At 41.8% G+C, this 23904-nt stretch overlaps 1 protein-coding gene across 1 annotated transcript in view; it reads left to right on the forward strand.

Moving 5' to 3' along the window:
* Positions 1–23904, forward strand: part of csmd3b (CUB and Sushi multiple domains 3b) — a 317162-nt gene that overhangs the window by 242685 nt on the left and 50573 nt on the right. Inside the window, exons 21-39 of the mRNA XM_062410450.1 lie at positions 496–684; positions 5003–5103; positions 5302–5370; positions 5526–5682; positions 8208–8399; positions 11471–11597; positions 12017–12219; positions 12613–12804; positions 13134–13272; positions 13788–13975; positions 15029–15147; positions 15441–15516; positions 15657–15773; positions 19318–19431; positions 19593–19688; positions 20411–20614; positions 20949–21073; positions 21473–21569; positions 23680–23784. Of these exons, the coding sequence (XP_062266434.1) occupies positions 496–684; positions 5003–5103; positions 5302–5370; positions 5526–5682; positions 8208–8399; positions 11471–11597; positions 12017–12219; positions 12613–12804; positions 13134–13272; positions 13788–13975; positions 15029–15147; positions 15441–15516; positions 15657–15773; positions 19318–19431; positions 19593–19688; positions 20411–20614; positions 20949–21073; positions 21473–21569; positions 23680–23784 (2610 nt within the window). The remainder of the gene's footprint in view (positions 1–495; positions 685–5002; positions 5104–5301; positions 5371–5525; positions 5683–8207; positions 8400–11470; positions 11598–12016; positions 12220–12612; positions 12805–13133; positions 13273–13787; positions 13976–15028; positions 15148–15440; positions 15517–15656; positions 15774–19317; positions 19432–19592; positions 19689–20410; positions 20615–20948; positions 21074–21472; positions 21570–23679; positions 23785–23904) is intronic.

Raw genomic sequence — 23904 nt, forward strand, 5'->3', positions numbered from 1 at the left:
CACCGTGCCCCATGGGAGGTGTCGCCTGAGATGTGACTTTCCATTTGTGTCATATTTGCGACACGCTCTGAAATACAATCACATCCTTGGTCGTAGCTCGGTGAAGACAAACCTCCTGCTGGAGCTCGCTGAACACAAAATCATCAAGCTCAACTTAGGAAGCGCTGGAGTCGGGTCAGACTTCAAACCGTGTGCAAGTTTTACACAGTTGTATATATAAGTTGTTATAAGTTATATAAGTTAAATATAAGTTATACAAAGATTTGAGCTACTAAGAACTATGTCAAGGCCATGAGGTGTTTGCATATTTTGGTTAATTTCAAATCTGTATGCCGTTTGTCCTATTGTAACTAGTATGGGTAGCTTTAAGAGAGATTGGTATTAATCTTTACACCTATTTGTTCCCTTACTTACTTATATGACTATTTGTATTGTATTGAAGTTGTAATAAATGTTTTAGCCATATATTGACTTTCACAATACATTTTTCTGCAGAATACACCTTGGAGCCGTGCGAGGACCCCGGCATGCCTCGCTTCGGCCGGAGGACCGGCTACAGCTTCGGTGTAGGCGACACGTTGTCTTTTTCCTGCAATGTGGGCTATCGGCTGGAGGGGGCGCTAGAGTTAATCTGTCTGGGCGGTGGGCGGAGAATGTGGAGCACTCCTCTCCCAAGATGTGTCGGTAGGTGCTAACATTACTGTTATTGTTATATCAATCACAACAGTGACAAACTTAGTATATCATAGGATGAAGTTTGTTGAGGTAACGTTAGATATTTAAATTGTACATCTAATCTCACATAAGATAAGTTTGTTTTCATTATATTCAGTACACTGTGGAATTTTACGGAATATTTGTCTTTGTTCTTTGATTTATAATCTATTATTACATATATTTATAGCGCATGACAGAATTGAATAATCCTCTTTAGAGAAAAAAAAATGCTGGTATAAGAACTAATTGTTTAGTAACGGGGCTATGACTTCCGAAGAATGGGATTAATTAACTTTTATGGGATAAATTGAACGACTGATAACTAATCAAAAAATGCAATCTTAAAAAAAAGAGTGATGAGATGAGTGATGTGATAATGGAAGAGAATAAAGCTCAGGTGAGGTTTTGTCGTTAATGATGAAAAACCTGGTTAGGCCATGAACTCAGTCATCAGCAGCAGGACATAAATGATTGGTTTAACTTAGTTTAGTGCTGATGTGCAAGTAGAGACCTGCTCGGCTCGAAACCAGAGGCGTAGTCGGGCCGGCCACCTTTCATCGAGTCTCGGTGGGTTCTTCCCAGGAGCATCATTGGTTGCCTGGTGACAGAAGTTCAACCAGTGGCCTCAGTGGTTTGAGGGTTTGAAGTCTGGCAGCCGACTCCTTCTCTTGACACCCATGTCTTGTTTGGATGGTCTGGAGTGGGCGTGGAGTCATTCTCTTTCCGACAGGTTGGTGGCGGAGAGAGAAGGTGCTGAGCAACTCCAATTACTGTACTTTGCCGAGAAACTTTTAGCCGCTAAGTGGTTATAGTTCCAAAAAAGAGAGAAAGGTGGAATTCAAACTTCTGCGGTGCCGTTCGTCAGGTTCCTGAGTTTGCTCGGGAATAAAGGTGAAGATTGCCTAAAATGACCTGGCGAAAGAAAGAAAAGAACAAAGGGCGCTCTAATTATAAAAAAAGAAAAGACTGAAAGGTGAGAGAGCAAGAAAAAGCAAATAGCCTTAGACTCAGGAAAGAAAGCGCTGCACCCAGTGGGCGTGACTGTCATTTCGACTCAGCTAGGAAAAGGGATCAGCGGAGGAATACAGTGTTTTCTGCGGGTGTATTTGAGTCCATGGTGCGAGGCAAGGACCCTGGTGATAATTATAGTCCTTTCGTGCTTCCGTCTTCAAGAGAAGTAACATTCAAATATTAATCAGAGATGAGTCCGTATTGTTGTAGATCTTCCATTCTTTGGAGATTTAGCTTCCATTTGCCTGGCGTCCAGTTTTAATCCCTCAGGCTTCTATGTTAGATCTCCCAGAAGCTGGTCTGTGGGGGAGAGAGGAATCTCTTGTTTCTGTCATAACACCAAGGTCTCTTTTATCCTGGGTTATTTAATAGCTTGTGACTGATGCCGTCCCACGGTGAACTAAAATTATTTTTTAAGTAACTGGGCTCCCACGGGCAGCAGTCGTCTTTAAAAGCCACTTTTAAAAAACGGCAATTCTCAGTGTTGTGGCCGGTTCACCTTCCAGTCATCATGAGTTTTACTATCAAGGACGTAATCACAAATACAACTCTGAATTTTTTCATTTAACAAAGCAGCTCTTTAGGATTTGTCATGAAACCCAGACATTAAAGACAATAAAAAAACAAAAGTAAGATCTATTCATCGTGAGCAGGTGTCATAGCGATTCTTTTCCGTCCTGTAATTTGACGTGTTTACATTTCCTGCGATAAACAGATGTGGCAGAGCACAGTTGGGCTTCTGTAATGGGACAAGTGTACATTAGTTGTAGGTGCACGCTGCCACACTCTGCCAATTTTAATGGAGTCGTACAAGCAGCAAACAAACTAGAACGTGTCGATACGACATGAAGGGAAGTCTAAACGCAGTACGGATGCAGTCAAAGCAGAGAAGTGCTCAGTGAGCCATGAACACAAATCACAGCGAACACACGTCTCTCATCTGGAGTGGAAAATTAGAACAATCTGAGTTCATCACTAATGAATTAAGGCAGAAATACCAAATTAACTTAAAGTGGAAGTTTTTTTTTTTTTTAAATGGAATAGTTTGAAACAACACGCTCCCATCTGTATCTGACATAGACTGGTTTGTAGATGGGTGGGATGTCGAGGTCACTTCACTGGGCAGTGGTCTCTTTGACTGAATAGAGAAAATGAATGATCTAGTTCATTTTTATTCATTTATTCTTTAATATCGCTTTGATATTACTATCAGCACCATACTTCAGGAACAGTGCTCGACATTAGTTTGAAAACAGACACTTCCTTGTTGTTATATCGTCGGAGACTACAAGCAATCCTCTGAGCTGCTTCGCTTTCTTCTTCTCTTGTTTAATACTGTCTCAACTTCCTGTCAAACTTGGGATATCATAGACAATTCATGCCATTGGTCGAAAAGTCTGACCTTTCCCAAAAAAAGCTTCCACACTGCTAAGGAGACAACCTTGGTTCAGTTTGATCACCTGAGACTACCTCTTCTGGTCAGGCTAAATTATGAGCTATTGTTCTGGGTCGTAATCTGAGGCAGTTCCGACTAAACTGAACTGAAGGCTCAGACCAAATAAGTCAGTTGCGCCCTAAATAGAACTTAGTTCAGGCACAAGGACCAATACTGTGGACTGGTAACTTCAGGGTCCAGGTAACAAAGACATGTTTAAAATTGGATTAAATATGGGAACAAATGCAAAATCGATGAAGGACAATAATAAAAACACATGACATTGACAGTGCATTTCACTGGATTGTTTTCAGCCACAGTGACGTGTGGGACTGCATCAGACCCAGGGAGACAGACGTGTTGTTAAACAGCAGATCCAGAACAGAGGATATTGTACAAAGCCACGTTTATTTTCAGCTTCGCTCGATGTTTGCAGAGACGGCGTTTACGTCTTTTGGATCTTTGGCTCTTCGACGTGCAAGGACTGATTATGCAAAGAGGTGGTGGTATGGGGGGGGGGGGGGGTTGGTGGGTTCAATGTGTCGCCTGTGTTCAATGGTATAGTGCGGTTCGCTATATTTAGTTCCTGTTTGCTGTGTTGCATTGCTGCATGATGGGGTGCACATCACAGAGGAAGAGCGAAGAAGAGGAGAGGAAAGGGACGATTGGAAATCTTCCATGCACCGTTTTCTACTCTGAGAAATGTAAACTTTGGTTTAGTTTTTTTGTTGCTTTTTGGTGCTGCCTCTATGAAGTCAAGTGAACTCATCATGTTTAAACACATAAAGGTGTTTTTTAAAATGATGCTTTGTTGGCCTGTGTTTGTGATTTCACTCGAGTCTGCACTTAACCGAGCAGGTCAAACAAATTGTTTTCATAAAGTACTGCTCACAAAGGATTTGGAGTGCTCCCAAATTGACGTCTTTGCTTTTTCACAGAGCCGATCTTTCTATGCACATCTGTTACTCCTGCACATTATCTCATATTTACTGTGCCACTTTTGTTAAGGGACAGGATGGGTGGAATTGGACGAAGAAGAAAGAGGGGAGAGGAGGGGAAAAAAGAGGAAACTCTCGGGGAGTGGAAAAACGAAGGTTGATTGAAGTAGAGGAGGATAAGGGGGTATGGTTCATAGAGAGGGGGAGAGAGAGAGAGAGAGAGTGGGAGTTAAGAGGGAGTGGGTGGAGAGGTAATTTTCTAAATGGAAACTCTAGCAGCGTGATTTATTGACGATGGGACAGCTGTAATATGACTATTACACCAGTAGAGACACAGAGAAGGGGGAGAGCGTTACGTAAAGAGCGAGAGAAAAAGAAGGGAAGAGAGGGAGGGAGGGAACATACGTACTGGAGATAGAGGGCACGCGTGAGGCGTCTCTTTAGGTAAATTAGTTTCTGAATTTTACAACCGGCCCATTCCCTACGACAGACGTAGATGGCTGACAGTACAGCTGTTAAAAAGGGTTGTTAAAATGCTCTCATGCGAACACACACACACAGATGGAAAACGCACACATAGACAAACACACACACACACAAGTGTGTATTCGAAGGACCATTCGTTTCTCGGGGAAAAAGAATCATAATCCTCTGTATAATGAAAAAAGATCCTTTCACTTCAATGACAAACACTTTTCTCTCAAACTTTTAAATACTTTAAAATCCCCAACGGATCTTTAAATATGCAGCTTATCTTTCCATTTTTCTTTTCAAATCAGTGTCTCCTAACAAAAGTGTCCCCACATGCTCACATCACACCATCATAACACTTATTTATTATTCAAATAGTGGGTCTGTGCCGGGTGTATTTGAATTCTCCGGTTTCCGTCTTTGTCATCAGCGGAGTGCGGCTCCTCCGTCATAAACAACGAAGGGATCCTTCTCTCACCGAACTACCCGATGAACTACGACAACAACCACGAGTGCATCTATAGCATCCAGGTAATAAATCTCCTTCTACTTGAGGTTTCTTATTAAAGAAAAAGGTGATAGAGACACAACATTGCACACTGGGACTGATGCAAAAGTCGTTATGGAAGTTGGTGGAGTTTTATGAGGCTGTGTGGAAACCTCTGTGAATACATTTGTTGTCTTCTTTGTTGGTCAATAAATCTATTTTGGATTTCCTGTGGACTTCAGGTGCAAGCTGGGAAAGGCATCAACATCTCTGCCAGAACCTTTCATCTCGCCCAAGGGGATATACTCAAGGTAAAGATGCGTGCACACACACACACACACACACACACACACACACACACACACACATACACACACATTTGATGATTGGTCTGTCATTCTCACTATCTGGTTTCTGCGTCATAGAGGTTTATTGTTGAATCTGCATTGCACTGTTGTCTTGACAGATTTACGATGGCAAAGACAACGCAGCCCATGTTCTCGGAGCGTTCACGGGAACGTCCATGTTGGGCCTGACGTTGATTTCCACTTCAAACCATCTCTGGCTGGAGTTTTACACTGATCCAGAAAGTGCGGGGGAAGGATTCAAACTGGTATATTCAAGTAAGTTTGCAGGGAACATGACTAACCTTAACTTTTTTTATTTACACAGCCTCAATGTCAAAAAAGAGCCTACAACTTTATAACTGTAGGTTTGTCGTGTCTAATAAACATTGAATTAACCCCTTACTTCCTGAATTAATTTCCAATTATATATATTGTTTTAATATTTGTGTTTCTGGCTGTCATACAGACTCTAAATTAAGTGGAGATTGTTTATTTCAATATAGCATATACAGTAGATATAAAATTAAGGTATGAGACAAATTAGTGACATTAGGCATAATGGGCCATAACCTTAATTTAACACATTTCCAGTCCCTGGTATGTCGATTATTGCTGCTTTTGCTTGAAGTTTAATAAAAACATATGTTTCTGTACATCATTGCTGTTCCATCATCACAGTATTTCAAATACAGGCTAATACCTCAAAATAACTTTGTTGCACATTCCCAAGGCGCTAGTATGTATTTTCCACTCCAACCACTAGATGGCGGCAGAGTGCTTACAATACCTTCCTTGGTATGTCTAGTATTTGCACCATCAGGCACAATCGTCATCTCTGCGGCACTAAAGCCAGAATTGGGTTTGAGGCAAATTCGCGACATTCGTCCACAAGGGGTTAAACCATGACCTGGACTGGACATGATTAACAGTAGAGGTAATACGTATGAGGGGACTGGGAAAAGACACCACAGGAGACTCAATCTCATCTTTATCATCGTCTCATCAATTTGGCGAATAAACACCATGTGACAGCTGCTCTACTTCCTGACAAATGTAACAAAGTTGCAGAATCAATTTAACTCCAAATGGTTCTAATTTGCAGAAACCGTCAAATAACTGATCGTTAATTGCAGCAGTGAAACGATCACAAGGAGTTTGTCATGTTTGATTAACAAAGATTTCAGAGATTGGAGTTCTGCGTAGGATGGGGGGGGGTTGCTAAAGGTGCCCTCCTGGATGCATATTTGCTCTAAACTAATCAGATTGCATAAACAGAGTCATGCAGCAGGATTTGCATAATGCCTTGAAGATGTGTTGTTTCTGCTACGTGAGTGGAGTGGGGCGCATCGCTTTCTTCTCAGCACCTCAACTGTCTCTCACTGATGCACATAGAAGTTAGCAGTGCTATAAAAAACAACAGATAATGACTGAAAGCACCATTGCAATGGTAACTTTTGCCAAACAAACAATGAGCTATAGGAGTGCTATACAGGTGTGGTGCTTAGTGTCCCTTTGTTGACAAGTTGAAGGGATCTGAGCTACTCGAAAGGGTAAAAAAACATCCTTACGTGTTTCAGCCATGGAGGCTTTCATCAGGGCACTGAATGGCTTTCCATGTAACAAGAACTGGCAACCACCAATTCCCTATGGCACTTTATTACGAACTAACCACAGTGATTGTAACAGGCAAAGACTTTGTTGAAGCCTGAATAAACGGAGGAGACAGACTCAAAAGACTCTGACAAAGGAAATGGTTCTAGTTTTATACCTTACAATCTACACAATTCTGAAGTTTAAATGGGGAACGTTTTTTTCTATCCTTTTCTGATCCTTTAGAAAGCGATGCTGTTTTCCTAGTATGTATTAAATGTCTTAAATATCTAAAATAGATAACTTGGACTGTCTGGCACTGATACTGATCTTATGACCCTAAGGTATAAAGCCATTTTCTGCTCGCCTTGTTTAGCCTTAATGGCTGTAGCACATATCGGCATGTTTTTACTGTTTATATAATTCAATAGTCATGAGATATTAAAGGCTTTATTTTACTTAGCTCCCCTTTGAATGCTTCAGATTCCTTCAGCTTGAATAAAGTTTATCTTTTGTTGGAATAGGACATGATTATTTTCCATTACATGTCTATAGGAGCAATTTCAGACAGGCAGCCATTCACACTCAATGTAAGGGTGAGTGCAGATTTGCTCAGATTCCACACTGGTACAAGTAGAGATATGCAAATGGCCATTTTCACAGACTTAGACATAAACAAATACTCCTTGTCTTCCAGGAGAGGAATCAAATCCTGGCACCCCTTGTCTTCCAAGTAATCCCAAAGATCAAATCCTGGTTAGCGTCTTAGAAGGATAAGCTATTTATACACCTCTTCATATCCCGCTCTCCAAAATTATGTACATGAATAAACAGAATATTCTGGATATTACCATAGTAACTGATCTTAGACTGAAAAACAACCTTAAATTGGATCAGGTGTTCACATGCTCCAGGATCGTTCCTGATATTGCAACGGCTCATATATCTTTGTATATTTCTTTTATTAAATTTGGATAAGAGCTCAAGAGGATCTGTGATATTAGCGATCTCGTAAACAAAATACTTCAGCGTGCCAGATATTAAGGGAATATTGCCATGCCCGCTAAGGAACTTTAATTCTGTTTTCTCTAGTGGGTCTAAGGAGTCCCTGGGTGAGTGTTTTAAAAAGTGCACACTTCAAATATCTTTATTGTTCTCTCTCTCTCTCTCTCTCTCTCTCTCTCTCTCTCTCTCTCTCTCTCTCTCTCTAGGTTTTGAATTGTCTCACTGTGAGGACCCGGGCATCCCTCAGTTTGGCTTCAAGGTCAACGACCAAGGTCATTTCTCTGGGAGCAGCATCACGTACAGATGTGAGCCCGGATACACTCTGCACGGAGCTACCACACTGAAGTGTATGACGGGGGAGAGGAGAGCCTGGGACAACCCCCTGCCTTCCTGTATCGGTACGTCCCCGGCTACCTGTCCTCAAAAAGTCCTAAAATATAGTCATCTGAATTGTTGTATGTCTCATACCGCTTGTATTTAAGGCATTACATAGGTATACAAAAGTATTTGTATTTTCAGAATCTTCTCCTTTGAGTGGGCTTTTTATTTATAACCTTAACTGTATATAAAGTTGGACGTCATGAAATATCCCCAACAGTTAAGCTAAATCCTCCTGATCGCCCCCCTGGTGGCCAGCTGCTGTATAGGTCATAAACCCTGCCTCCTAAATAAGTAGACCAGAAAACTTATGACACTATATACCAGAAAACTAGGCTCTCTACCGCCACTAGTGTTTATGTGGTGTAATTGCAGCGCGACTGACCCACACACAGCTACGTGCGTACCTACGGCGTAGCTTCGACACAGAGGTATGAATCAGCCTTGATGATATCAGGAGGTATCACTGAAGTAGACCTTGTACCACAATACACTGCAGACTCCGTCCCGGCTGCTTTATGAAACACTGTAGCGAAGGTCAGCTTCCTGTTAAACCAGCCTCTTATTTTCTCATGATTTCACACACGACGGTGGTTTAGAAGTGTCAGTGAAGAGCTGTTGGAGGCTTTACCAGCTGGACTCTCTCTGCACAGCTGATCCTATTCTGCAGAACCGTCACCCAATGCTCTACTCTATACTCAAACACACAGATTCAGTCAACTTGTATAATACAGTATTTGTATCTGCTTGTTTGAACCTATGTGTTTGTTATTCTTACTCTATAAAGACCTACTTGAGCAACCTGCTTGTTAGTGTTGCTTCTCAAACACGTTTTAATGGGTTTTATCTTCTCTGCAGAGCACTGTATACACGCACGGCCCATTTTTCGTTAAAAACAATAGAAACCTTCTGGGATGCAACTCCCCTTTGAGTAGCCACATATTTCGGAATATTCCATTATAACACCATTGTCTCTCTAATTCATTTTGTAGGGCTTCAAACTCATGGGAAATTATAACCACGCCACAGTCCCAAATATCAATGTCAACAGGCCAATAATGGGGTTTCACTGGCTTCGTAATTCCAGGCACACACACACACTATAATAACCACACATCAGCGTATTAGGATGCGGTGCATCGAATGCCTTGATTTGTATATTATGTTAAGCTTATTTGGAGAGGTTTTCATTTCCTCCTCGTAGTTTTTTTGGTTGAATGATTATGTTTCCTAATTAAACCCAAGCAAATGCTAAGCTCGTACAGATCCGCACACAAAATGGCTGCAGCAGCTGTGGCCCAGATGGTAGCTGTAAGCAGAACAGCAAGGCCCGATGTTTTAAGCACCTCCTTGCCCCGTCGCCGCCTCTGAAACTTCAGATTTTGGAATACTGCTTAATAAGTCTCTCTCCTTCTCACTATCAATAATGAAAGAGTCATAAAACCACTGGCGGATATTCCTGGACTTTATATTTTAGCAGTGGCACACAGTGACCTCAGCTAACCTCCAGTCTTAATATTATATTGCTTCTTATTATTACTCAGAGTGTTTCCCTCTTCCTCCAGTGGCTTTGCTCCCTTTTCTCTTTCTTTTTGCCTCCTCTCCTTTCTTCTCTTCTCCTCCCTTCAGCCCGACTCGTAATATCGCTCCTTTTACTTGAGATAATATATTCCAGTGATGAAGGGAGGGGAGCCTGGGGGGAGGAGGGACATGGCAAGGGAGGAGAAGCAGAGAGGGGATGAAGATAGTGGAAATATATAACCAAGAGAGACAAAGAGAGAAGGGGCAAATTATTTTCTGTTATATAATGCGTGGTCATTAATGTAGGGAGAAACGCTGGATCAGAACTTTGTCTCTTCTTCTTACTTCTCTCTTCTCTTCCCGGGAGCAAGAGATAAAAAGAGAGAGGGACACAGAGGAAGAGACAGCGCCCGTCTTTGCTTTCATTTGTCTCTGTGGCGATCGTATTATCAGTGCTCATTGGCGACCGAGGTGCACCTAGTGGATCTAATTGCCTTGATTTACATTTTGCTCAGACCTGGTTTGAACTTCCTCCTCACCAGCAGAAGTGAACGCCCCCCCGGCCCCTATAGAGACCTGGTGTTAATACTTGTGTCCTGGGTCCCACTGAGGGGCCGCCCATTACATTTACATGTCATTTAGCTGACGCTTTTGTCCAAAGCTTTTATATTTTTAGAACACTCAACAGTTATGAGGGGCCATTTAGGGGTTCAGTATCTTGCCAAGGACACTTAGGCATGCAGATGGGAAAGAGTGGGATTCAAACCAGCAACCTTGTTGTTGCAGAGCACCCGCTCTATCCCATAAGCCACTCTCTCCCCATCTCGCCCACTCAGCTGACGTCCTCCGTCCAGCTACAGTTTCACGATGAACTGAAAGTATCTTTACACTTCTCAGTGTTTCCCACACATTGATTTATTTGTGGCCCCCCACTATGATATAAATCAAAACATCAGGTAGAATCTTATTTCATAGTTGAGCTTCATGTAGCTCATTGATTCACTCAGCCCAATGTGACCCTATTCTCTCTCTCTCTCTCTCTCTCTCTCTCTCTCTCTCTCTCTCTCTCTCTCTCTCTCTCGCTCTCTTTCTCTATTTCTCACTTTCTCACTTTCTCACACCAACACATTGACAATGAACTCCTCTGCATAATTGGACTCATTAAAAACAGCATCATTTGCTGTTTGGGAACAGAAATTGTGTTCATTCATTTGCATGCAGAGGAAGTGAGATGTGATCACCAGGGGTCAATCGAGAGACACGTGGTGGACACGCATCCTATCTTCAGGTGTGAACTCGCCCACTCAGAGCTGTCTGTCTGTGATTGGATCACTCGAGATGCGCGTTAACGCCACGTCGGAACAAGGCCGTGGAAAGATGATTACATGACGTGTCACAAATAAACCGCACACTTGAATACACACAATCACCAATTGCTCTTAGGGTTGACCACAAGTGATTGTGTATACGAGTGGTGCTCCTCTGTGCTATCCATACTGTGATAAAGACAATTTGTGTGGTGTGTGTGTCGGGTACATATTAGTAATGTCTAATGTCTCGATGCCTGCAGCGGAGTGCGGAGGTCGTTTTAAGGGCGAGTCTTCCGGTAGGATTCTTTCACCTGGATACCCGTTTCCCTACGACAATAATCTGCGCTGCACCTGGACCATTGAGGTGGACTCGGGAAATATTGTGAGGTAAAGTATCGTTAAAACAACACCGTCATTCATTTTCAAACTTAATTTCTAAAACTTGGAAATGAATAATAACTTACTTTGAGCTTGAGTGTTAATAGTTTTTCCTAAAATGACAAATAAAATTGTAAATCTGAATATGCTGATTGTTGAAATAATGTGCTCTTTTGTATATAATAAGCATATTGTAAACAGGACAAGCAATGGCTACAGATAGAATACACATCATTTAAATGAAACTGATTTTACTTTGGCTTATATACTTTCTCATATTACCAAATTGTATGTAACCTTCAAGGATAACAATCAAATTAATGAGTCTTCCCCACAAAAACTGCTTTGACATTTTAATATTGCAATTTGATATTAAAAACCTTCCTGTTAATGATCTTTTATATGCGTCATTACTCTTGTTCTTGCAGTCTTCAGTTGTTGGCCTTCGACACAGAGGCCAGCCATGACATGCTGAAGGTCTGGGACGGGCCGCCTGAAAACGAGATGTCTCTGTCAGAGATCAGCGGGTCCCTGCTCCCCGGGAGGATTCACTCCACACTGAACACGGTCACCGTCCAGTTCGAAACCGATTTCTACATCAGCAAGTCGGGATTCGCAATCCAGTTCTCCAGTACGTCTCGTCCACGACTAATGCACCAAGCGGTTTTGGAAATGAAAAAGTCGTGATGGGACTTAACTTCCCGCTGTAGCTCATTTAGTTGTTTTGCTTTGAAGTTGCATCCGTTCTTGAATTTGTGTAAGATTTAAGATAATGCTGATGGTCTCTACCAGACTCTTACTAGCGAATCTTCAAATCTTAAAACATGAAAACATGAAAACCTCACATGACCCGTCAAAACAGATATATCCCAATACAGGATTTTAGACTTCTTACATCAATTACCACTCATTTTAAGTCAGCATTAGCCTAATAGCTGGAGGTATCTGTTGCAGCTGTAATTCTAATATATTTTTTCTCCTCCATTGTCTTGTTTTCCTCCCCGTCCTTCCCCTCCCTCTGCAGGCTCGGTGGCCACGGCCTGCAGGGACCCCGGCGTACCGATGAATGGCAGTCGGAGCGGAGATGGCCGTGAGCCGGGGGACTCCGTGTCCTTTCAGTGTGACCCGGGATACGAGCTCCAGGGGGACGACAAAATCACCTGTATACAAGTGGATAACAGATACTACTGGCAGCCCAGCCCGCCTGTCTGCATCGGTGAGAAGTCCAGCCTGCATTTATTTATAAGGTCAAATATCAGATGTACTGCATGGACAGCAGCTGGGGTTGTTTAGGGAGGATGATTCTAAAAATGATAATGTTCAGTTTCCACTCACTACTTAACACATACAATATGATATTATTTCATTATCCAAATATCTGCTCGGTACTTGTCATTTGGAATAAAAATCCTGTAACTTAAAATAATAAAACATTGTCCCGACTGAATTCAAATGAGTTTTTTACCCTGCATGGTTGCGTTTGATAGAATATTCATTTTTTTATGATATTGTTAGACTTACCGCTGCTTGTCTTTCCCGTCATAGCTCCCTGTGGAGGAAACCTAACAGGCTCCAATGGGTTTATTCTCTCCCCTAACTACCCACATCCCTACCCTCACTCCAAGGACTGCGATTGGCTCATCGCCGTCAACTCTGACTACGTGTTGTCGCTGGCCTTCATCAGGTAACGTCAGATGGTGTAATTTGCATTAAAGCCTGTATTGTTCCTGAGTTGAATACAGTAAAATGTAGGAGAATATAGGATGAAAATACACCTTTCTCTATGTCCTGGACTCTTTGTGAACTTATGCAGAAGTGGAATTTGTTTTATTTCCTGGCTCTAGAAAAAAAGAAAAAAATGCAATGCAATTATTTCCACTCCACTGTGATTGTTTTGGGCAGAAAGACAAAACGTCATAACTAATCACAATCATTAGTTGAGGGACGGACAGGTAGAGTAAGTATTATCACAAATGAGTCTTTTAGCCACAGAGAGTAATCTGAGGATACAGGGTTTGTAAATAACCATCTGAGGATACAGGGTTTGCAAATAACATGTTTTTTTTTACTGTTCTGCAACATAATGACTGTCATGAATGTTTTGCACATGTAACCCTACATGTCAGTAACGGCTCTTTCTTCTCCACCCATGTTCTCACCATCTGTTTCCCAACCTGTGTTTCCTTCATCCTTCTCTAGTTTCAACATCGAGCCAAACTATGACTTTGTGTATATCTATGACGGCCCGGATAGCAACAGCCCTCTGATTGGTAGCTTCCAGGACAGCAAACTCCCAGAGCGGATAGAGAGCAGTTCAAATACCATGCATTTAGCATTCCGCAGTGATGGGTCTGTGTCTTACACGGGCTTCCACCTGGAATACAAAGGTAACATATTCTGCCAATAGTTTCCAACTCCCTCATGTAAAGAGAATACTGATTGAATAGGCTCTAAAATACTGAAAATATGTAAAAGTACAAAAACTATAACAGAAACCACAGATTTTTCATTAACAGGGAGATAAAATGTTTTGTTTGATATGAAACAGACCTTCTTCTGTGTATTAGGGTTGATAAATGCATCTCTTACATAGTTTTTTTCTTTCCATTAAGTATGTCATGGTTTATAACACCTGTTTCCTCATGAAAATAAACATTATTTCCAGGCGGCACTGTTATTATAGCCAATTTGTAATTGTCAGTTGTTTAAAGAATCATTTTAATACACACTGATGTGTTTGCAGCAGGGACTCTCCTCTGTCCTGTCGGTTTTTCGTTACTGAAGAAGCTTGGGAAATTTCTATTTTCGTTTTTTCACAGCGAATGTGACAGTACATGTTTCAGATGTGTCCCGTGACACCAGGATGTCTCCAGCATGTATTTAGAAATATTTAATTTCTTAGATTTGACAAAGACTGTTATATTAAACATGCACTACACATGTATATGCAGTGCGGTCTGCCACACTAATGACACTGCGTCTCATGCGGATTCTGAGATGAAGAAGAATGATTGCTCTCACCGTCGTGTCCCCTGCTGGATTAGTGGCTGTTGTTAGAGTCTATCACAGAGGTCAGTTTGATTCACTCGCACAAAGGAATCAACACCGGCTACGCATGGACTCAGGAATTAAATCTTAAATTGATGCAGAGTGGCTGTTAATCTTTTGGGAGGGGGGCCAAAGCCATAATTTACAAGGTTCGTGTACCATACGAAAGCCAGGGGATGAAGTTATCGTTCTTGCATCATCTCCGGCGGAGGCAGCAAAGTCAGACCGACTGTTAAAAAGGCCAACGGAGCCCCCGCTTCATTTGATTATGAATGGGGACTTAGTTATTATTAATTTGACTGTGATTTGAATTGGATTATTTATGTGAGCCTGTCGCTGCTTCTTCCCCTCATCCTCCCGCCCTCTCACTGATTCTCTTTGTGTCTCTCCAGCCAAACTGAGGGAATCGTGCTTCGACCCAGGTGTGGTTCTGAATGGAACCAGGCTGGGATCGGATTACAAGCTGGGCTCCACGGTCACCTTCTACTGTGAAGCAGGATATGTTCTGCAGGTACAGCTGACGGCTGAATGAGTGGATGATGGTTGGGTAGATGGGTAATCAATCGATGGATTGATTGAAGGATGGATTGATGGATGGTTGGGTGGTTGGTTGGATTCTTCTTTGAGTGGTTTGTTTGTGGTCTGGTGGGTTGGTTTGTTGTTGGGTTGGTTGGGTGGTTGGCTCTATGAATTAATCAATGGTTGATTGGGTGATCTGTTAGTTGTTTGATTACTTATCTGCGTGGTAAGGTGGTTAGGATGGATTGATTCTCTCAATATGAATTCTTTTTGTCTTTTCTTTAGGGCTACTCTACTTTGACCTGCAGTATGGGAGATGATGGCCGACCTGGATGGAACAGGGCACTGCCTAGTTGTCAAGGTAACAAACATAAAACACAGACTGAAATCAAAAATACATACACTGAAGAAAAAAAGTGTATTTAAGTTTCACAGGGTATAGTAAACTTTATAAGTGAGTGTGACCGTGTGCCTCACTCTACGTGTGTTCCCTCTCCTCAGCGCCCTGTGGAAGTCGTTCTACGGGATCAGATGGGACCGTTTTATCTCCTAATTTCCCCAGGAACTACACCTCTGGTCAGACGTGTATCTACTCCATAGCTGTACCCAGAGAGTTCGGTAAGTTTATCGACACACAAAGTATAACACAGTATCATGCGCCCCATGCTGCATTGCAGTAAGAAGCAGTCACTCGTGTGTAATTGTACAGCACTCTGAGGTGAAGGTGAAGACATGACAGTTGAGAATGAAACATGATCACAATTCTCTTAATGCACACACATCTCTGACCGTATCATTTGTGTGAAAGACTCAACTCATAAGTGTCTTAGTCTGTTTGCTTTTAATTTTCATGTTTGTTAATAAAACAGTCGATTCCATCTTCAAAACAATCTATAACAGTAGGAGCCCTGCTGGCCTTAAAACAGCTGTTTCTACAACACTGCTCAAATCCTACCCTTAACACCACATATTTAACTTTTTTACAGGCATTATATAACAAAAAATTATCAGACTGTGTTTTATTGTATTCAAAAGGCCATTATTGAAGCACAGAATGGGAAGGTTGACATTTTTTTGATTTTACAGAGGCGCACACTGGAATCTGTGCTGGGACCTCTTTAGGGTTTTTAAGTTGCAATGAAAAACTAGCTCAGATATTACACATGATCAAAAGCTGCTCACTGGCCATTTATTTGAATCCAGGTCAGGGCTTCATCAGTGATGTGACATTCAAAGACGAGGCTGGTTTTATCTCTCCATGTTTGATCGGAGTTCTGTGAGCCGGACATAACTGCCACATAATTGAAGATATGAATATTGTAGGGGGATAATTCACTTTAACAGAGGCTTTGTTGTAAAGCTGAGGTCATTTTGGGAAAAGGGGAGGCTGCAGAGGGTGTAGTCAAGACATAATATTTTCAAAAGTCAGATTATTACCATAGCTATCTAACTACAAATGGAGGATTCTTTCTGTGCTCATCCAATCTTACTTTACGGGCATTTTAAGGACCCTGGGTAGTACAGTGTCACCTGTAAAGTTTGGGTGAGCAGTGAACAGTAATACCTCGGTAACCCTGTTTTCTGATGTCAGGGGTCACATTCCACCTTGACTGGACTGAATTAGACAGATTCAATATCCGACTCTGTTCATAAAATCTGTGGAATCTACAATTTAATCCTATTTAAATTAGATGTTCATCATTGTGTCTACAAGCTGAATCAATATAAAGTTGAACATTAAAGTACATGTTCTTTCCTGACCCTAACAATAGTTGCATATAACACTTCAGACTCAAGATCCACCTACTAGAATCTTCTTCTGATGTCTTCATGAGCTATTGGAGTTTGCTCAGTTGCAATGCAGATAGACTGATGGACGTGCACACTATAAAGGGTTGGTTAGCTCGCTGGGTCCAAGCTCTTTATACACAATCACTAATTGATGGATATGATATCCTATTGTTTCTAGTGTTATTATGAATAAATAGCTGGCTTCCCTGAGGCTATTGACAGCTGCTGTCTCATTAGATTTGCATGGCAGCTTTTGGAGTGTCAGCTCCACGATGTTTTGACTGAGTGGAGCTATCATTTCGTTGCCCTACATATTGTATAAGACACAAAGACGTTCTCCCTGAGCCTCCCACGCAGAGCAAGAGACAGATGCTTTGTTAAGTTGCTGACTACTAACATGGCCAATTTTTTTTTTTTAAGTTGCTGTCATTCTCATCACCAATAACATGCCTATAATATGTGATCTTACAGGAATTGTAAGTAACAGGCTCATAGCAGCACTCACTTGAACATCAGAGAAAGTATGATGCAAATGGCTCCTTGGATTTCAAGACCAGGTGGGGAAAACCCTTGTAATTTATCCCTGTGGAGATACCACACCGCCTGTTGAATCAGGACGTGGCTCTGGCCCTCCCCTGCTGAGGCAGCTCATCGGGAGGCATGGCAGCTCCACAGGGATCGATGCCCGGCCTTTCTCCGTTTGATGTCAGGACCAGGAGAACCCTTGTAATCTAACTGAGAAATATTTTCAGTCACCTAATAATAAGTGGAGTGGACTGAGTCAAAGTTTGTTTGATAGGTTACAACCTGGTCGACTGAACATTCCTGCTTTGGTTGTATGTGACTGCAGTGGGAGGGTGTTCACTACCCATGATCCTTTGCATGTGTTCCCTGAGTGTGCTGGTACATATATATTCTCTGCTTCGTTATCTCATCATAGGTCAAAATCTACTCTGATAAAATGTAAGCGTGTGTAAGCATTTCTCTCTGTGCATTAATGCTTCATGAATCTATGTTGCTGCATTTGTGTCCTCCTGTCTGAAATATGTGCTGCCCCGAAACTATTTCAGCTGCGTGCTCCTCCACCTGCTCTACAGTCTGTCAGTAGCCCAGCGAACCTTCATTATTCGGATTTCCCTAAAATCTATACACCGTCAAAGCCTTTAACTATTTCTGCTGACTGGCAGAATCCTATCATTTTTTACGTCCACCCCACCACAGCCATGGCAGGCCTTTAAGAGGTTAGATTCATCTATCATACAGAGCTAAACTCCTTCTTGATGAATTGCCCCTACACACCTACAGGGACCATTCAATGCAAAATGAAAATACACTGTTTTATGTCTGTTTTCCAGTGCTTGTAATTTCTACGTAAGATCACTCTTCTGTGAGTCAGAGCAATGTTGTGGAAAAAAGAGGATCATGCTTTAAAAGAACCTCACAAAGAGAAAGATCCTTGTGCAAAGTGACCGGTGACCTTCTTTTAGCACAACGTCCTCGGCAGCGTATAGATTGAGTCCTTTACAACATTTCAGCCATTTGGCCAAAGAGAGAGAGAGAGGGGGGAGGAGGAGGGGGAGTTGTAGAGATGTGAGGGTGTTCATAGTCAAGGAGGGAGCTGGGGACTCTGAAATAAATGTTATATATCCTCAAACACAAATTTCCATTATGTTACCAGATATTACCTCCGGATTTGCATCTTAAGAGACCTTATGACTGGTTTGAAGACACATCGATCACCTGAAACAGAGAGACTTGTACCAGCCTGAGGAAATCCAGGGTCTCAGAAGTCTTTAAATGTTACATGCCACTACTGCTGCAGTAAAAAACTTGTGATTTAGCAAAGGATTCTCCAGCCATTATGTGGGAGGCCTGGGTTTAATGCCTTGTTACTACAGCAGCCTTTTTGTACCTTGCTTTATACTCTATGCCAAACTAAAACAGACAATTAAAGATGCTGTTCTTGCACTTGAGACATGGGTTTGTTGTGTTATGTTGCAAACCTTTGTATAATTCCTACCTGCCACTTCCAGCTTGAAATGTAAAAAACTAAGTCACATGTTTCAAACTAAAAGCTGAGAGCAGTGATACAACCATTCCAATGGATATGGGCGACGGGTAAGACAAGTGCATGATGAAAATAAGGTAATATTTTGACTATTAAGTACTGATGTGTAATATTGTGCCAATAGTTGGTTTCAAATAGAAGTTGACACTGAAGATTAATAACATTTAAATTGGGTATTGCAGGTTAATTGTATCATTGGAAGGTCAGTGGCAGACAGTGGCATGGAATAATACTTTGCCGCAATTCAAGAGTGGTTAACTCATCCCTTCATCCCTTCTTTTCTTTTCCTTTTTTTATCTCCAGTGCTCTTTGGTCAGTTTGTGATGTTCCAGACATCTTTAAACGATGTGGTAGAGATCTATGATGGGCCCACCCAACAGAACACACTGCTATCTTCACTGTCTGGATCCCACTCTGGTAAGGATGGATAGATGGATGGATAGATGGATGGATAGATGGATGGATTGTTGGATGGATGGATGGATGCCTTGCTTGCTGACTGTATAGATGGATGGTTTGAGAGATGGATGGTTGGATTTATAGCTGGATGGATTCTTTAACTCTGTCTCGCTGTCTAGGTGAGTCCCTCCCTCTGAGTTCGGCAAACCAGATCACCATAAAGTTTACCACAGTCGGATCGGAAACTGCCAAAGGATTCCACTTCGTCTACCAAGGTCAGAAAACAATGAGCCAGCTCCTGTTGTGCTTAATCTACATTTTGAATGGAAGTGGTACTCGTGCCACTTATACATGTTTTTCCTAATCATTTTAGCTATAGCACAATTAAATGCAGCCACTTCAATCAAATAAATTGGATTTTCAAGGTTTTCCTTAACTGACTTATGTACGTCAGGTTAAAGGTTTCATAAGAAATCCTTCATAAGCGCAGTGAGGTTTTGTGTGAGGAGCCAGTTAAATCCCCTGAAAGGACGTCTGGAATCACAGCCCGTCACACTTTGATCCGACCCTCGAGGCTCCGTCGCAGGGCAGACTATTGATATAGCAGGAAATATTTAGGAAACAGTGAAGGGGAACAAGAGAAATATCCAGTTTTTTCTCTCTGGCCTGTGATGACACAACAGACTCAGCCGTGGGATTGCTGCAGAGTTTGATACCAGGGGGGAATTCCTGTCTTTGTAAGCCACGTGGACTGTTAGAAAGGTTAGTGTGTTATATGTGTTCAATAATCTAGTCTGGCTAGCACTGGATGTGCAAAAATTGAAATGACCTTTGATAGGGAGAAAAAGGGTCCCTACCCCTGCTTTATATTTCTTAAACCACAGGGTATAAAAGGTTATCTCTTCAATATCCAACTTGAATCTAGCCACACTAGAAGTGCCATTCCCATTATTATTAAGACTTTTTAGTATTTGTGACATCTTCCTTGTGTCCACAGCGGTACCAAGGACCAGTTCCACCCAGTGCAGTTCGGTCCCAGAGCCTCGTTTTGGGAGACGGCTCGGCAACGACTTCGCAGTGGGCGCCATGGTGCAGTTTGAGTGCAACCCTGGTTATGTCCTTCACGGCTCCACCGCCATCCGCTGTGAGAGCGTCCCAGACAACCTGGCCCAATGGAACGACACCCTGCCAACATGTATAGGTAAAGAAACACCTAGAGATTTTCCTGTTTTCCTGTTCAGAGTGCAGAAATGTCATGAGCAAATAAAATTGGCACTGCATCAAAAATAAATCTACCAAAGGCTAATCCAAATAAAAAAAAAAAAACATTTTGATTTGGCCAGGCCCTAAATCTACCTCAGCCAAAACTGTGACCCAGGATTTTAGCTCGTTGTCCTCCCCCACTTTGTTGGGTGAGAGTTGGTACAACCCATTTTATTTTCTCTTGTTACTTGCTGACAAAAATGTTGTTTCCCCCTCCTCTACTTCCCCCCCTCTCTGCTCACTCTGTTCGTCAACGCTCTCCCCTCTCCCAGTTCCCTGTGGGGGTGCATTGACCTTTCGTCGCGGGACCATCCTGTCACCTGGCTATCCGGAGCCGTATGACAACAACCAGAACTGTGTTTGGAAGGTCTCCGTTCCAGAGGGGGCTGGAATACAGGTAGGACCTGTCGCCTGTCTCCCGGCTGACCGACGTATCATTGGCTTAAAAGCTGAGCAGGCGGGATGTCAGGAGAGATTAGATATTGTTGGACTAACAAACAAAGGGATGATCTGTTATAAAGGGACCATCCAGAGATAAGTAGACTGGGTCTAATCAGAGGAGATAAGACTTGATTGCATGTTTGCTAAATTGCTCTCACAGATAAATACAAAGACAAAGATGCAGTTGGCAAAAATTATACGGGAAAAGTTTGTCTTAATTGTTGCAGTGCATCACATCAATTACAGGTTTGTTAAATATAATATGTGCTTTTGAACTTCTTATTAGTTCTGTATTGAATATTTACACAAATTCATATATGTGTTTTTGTCTTTTCTGTTTTCTTGTTGTCTTCAGATACAAGTGGTGAGTTTTGCCACTGAGCACAACTGGGACTCCCTGGATTTTTACGACGGCGCAGACAACCATGCACCACGACTGGGCAGCTACTCTGGTAAACACATTTATTTACTGCAACTGAAAAAGAACATGATGTTTATGATGTGAATGATGAAACTGTAATCAGTTTGTTGCGGTTAACTTCAATACTTAATGTTAAATTGAGCATCAAACAGTTTAGAATTGAATTGTTGTGTCAATCTTGTTAAAGCTATTATTGTACATCAAGTCGCCAAGAGAGCACAGCTCTCGGCTGTTTGTATCTTGATCACAGTAAATATAACTTATTTATCAAAGTTATTAATTAAATACAACATTGTTGGGGGAAACATTGTGTGTTGTCATAATGTTGTGAGACGCTGCTAAGATCACAGTTGGATCTAAACTGGTCTCACGGCAGGAGCTGAGGTTCACACCCACTGACACCTGACTGTTTATCTGGGATTCCTTGAAAAACAAAATATGTTGCATAAAGAATTAATCTTTAGTCTCACACTCTGATTCACATCTAAAAATAAATATTTCTTCAGCAGCTTCAGTTTTCTGTCAAAACATTAATTGCAAAAAAAAGTGTAAGTGTCCCAAAATTTACTGCACAATCTTACCTTAACCTTTTCTTAATTATGGTATGCTTGATATTTACCATTAATTACACACAATAAAACAATTAATTAGTTGGTACGAACCATAATTGCTATAGCATTAAGGTGATTGATCGCCCTAATAAAGTGCAGGCGCAGAACAAAACACACATTTCACTGCTTTCTGTTTTTAGGCCAAACTGTTCCTGTGTTGCAGCCTAACCTTTATTTTTAGCTGAAATGCAGCGTCAGTGATACATCTTTAGTCGCAGGGAAATCCTCTCACCAGCAGCTGCACACATGATCTGTCAATGTGTTATATGTGTCCATCCCGTTTTCATTAATGTAGTTGTTGAAATTATTCTCCATAAAAGCTATGAATCATTTCACACTGTATATTTTAGATTGCTATTTTTCAATGTAAGTTCCATACCTTACTGTGTCCTTTGGTCTGTAAGTCTGCACTCCCCACAATGGAACAGCCTCTGCTCTGAAAGCCTCTGCACCAGTGCTTCCACAGCTCACACTCAGCCAAAAGCGTGTGTTGAGTCTGGGCGAAGCATTCCTCTGGATTTAATCACTCGAATAATTCAAGCAAATGCGGAGTCAGCATCTTCTGGGGATACTAATACTGCTTTTAGAGAGCCAAAGTCACCTGGTTATCTGCCGGCTGCGTTAAATTATCTATGGAAGGGCTTGACATCTTTATGTCAAACCGGATAAGACATTATCGAAAGGAGTGGGCAATGAAACGGCTAGGATAGTGATTCTTTTCCATTAATAATAACGTTGAGTGAACACATGCTGAGTCATGATAAAAACTTTCCAAAAGGGTTAATTACAATTGTTAATGAATCCTGTCACACTCCCACAAATGACGGCTGTGCTTAAGCACACACCGTTAATTATTCATCATCATTCATCATTCATAATTAAGGAAAGTATATATTTCTTTATTTGCCTTCATGATAATGAATGGGAGTTTTATCCTGGAGTGTGAATACAACCAGCAGGGGGTCCATGTTCAGAAACCTGCTAATTAATTCTCTTTACAAAAGAAATCCATCGGCCTAATTCACTGCTCATCCAGAGGGATTTCTCTGAAGCATTGATATGCAGGTACACAGGCCACTGGATAAAAAAAAAAATGAATGTAAATCAAAACCGTGATGTAGTTATTTTCTGCTAGCTGGACTTTCCAGTGATAAGAAGATCCGAGAAGGTTAATGTATATGTTATTTTGAAGGGCCCCGACCAAATCACCCTGTTGCCAGCTCTGCTTCAGTCGTGCAGCCCCGACTTTTACTCTGCACTTCTCCCTCGCCGCGCTATGTAGGTCAAGCCAACATTTGAAAAGTGCTTTAGTATACAACAGATGTCTCAAATAAGAAGTAATTCCCTTCTCTCTCCTCTGAGAACACTTCACAAACAAAAAGAAAGGGAAAGCGTGTGTTTGAGAGGACTTTTGTTGTTTTCTTGCGCTGTCAGATTACTGTGAACATTTGCTTTTACGCCTCGGTTGAAAAACCCCAAAAATGTGTTCATGGACCTTTGTTGCTCTGTTTCTTTTCTCCCTGCGTTCAGGCACCACCATCCCCCCCCTCCTGAACAGTACATCCAACAACCTCTATCTCAGCTTCAGCTCGGATATCAGTGTCTCAGCTGCTGGGTTTCACCTGGAATATACAGGTAACATGTTTATCTTGGAGACAGCGTGACAAGCTGCCTAAGCAATAAATACATAAAACTTAAAGGTCCGCTGTGTAGAGTTTAGTGACATCTAGTGGTGAAGTTGAATGTTGCAGCTGA

This window comes from Platichthys flesus, chromosome 17 (assembly GCF_949316205.1).
Source record: "Platichthys flesus chromosome 17, fPlaFle2.1, whole genome shotgun sequence".
Lineage (NCBI taxonomy): Eukaryota > Metazoa > Chordata > Actinopteri > Pleuronectiformes > Pleuronectidae > Platichthys > Platichthys flesus.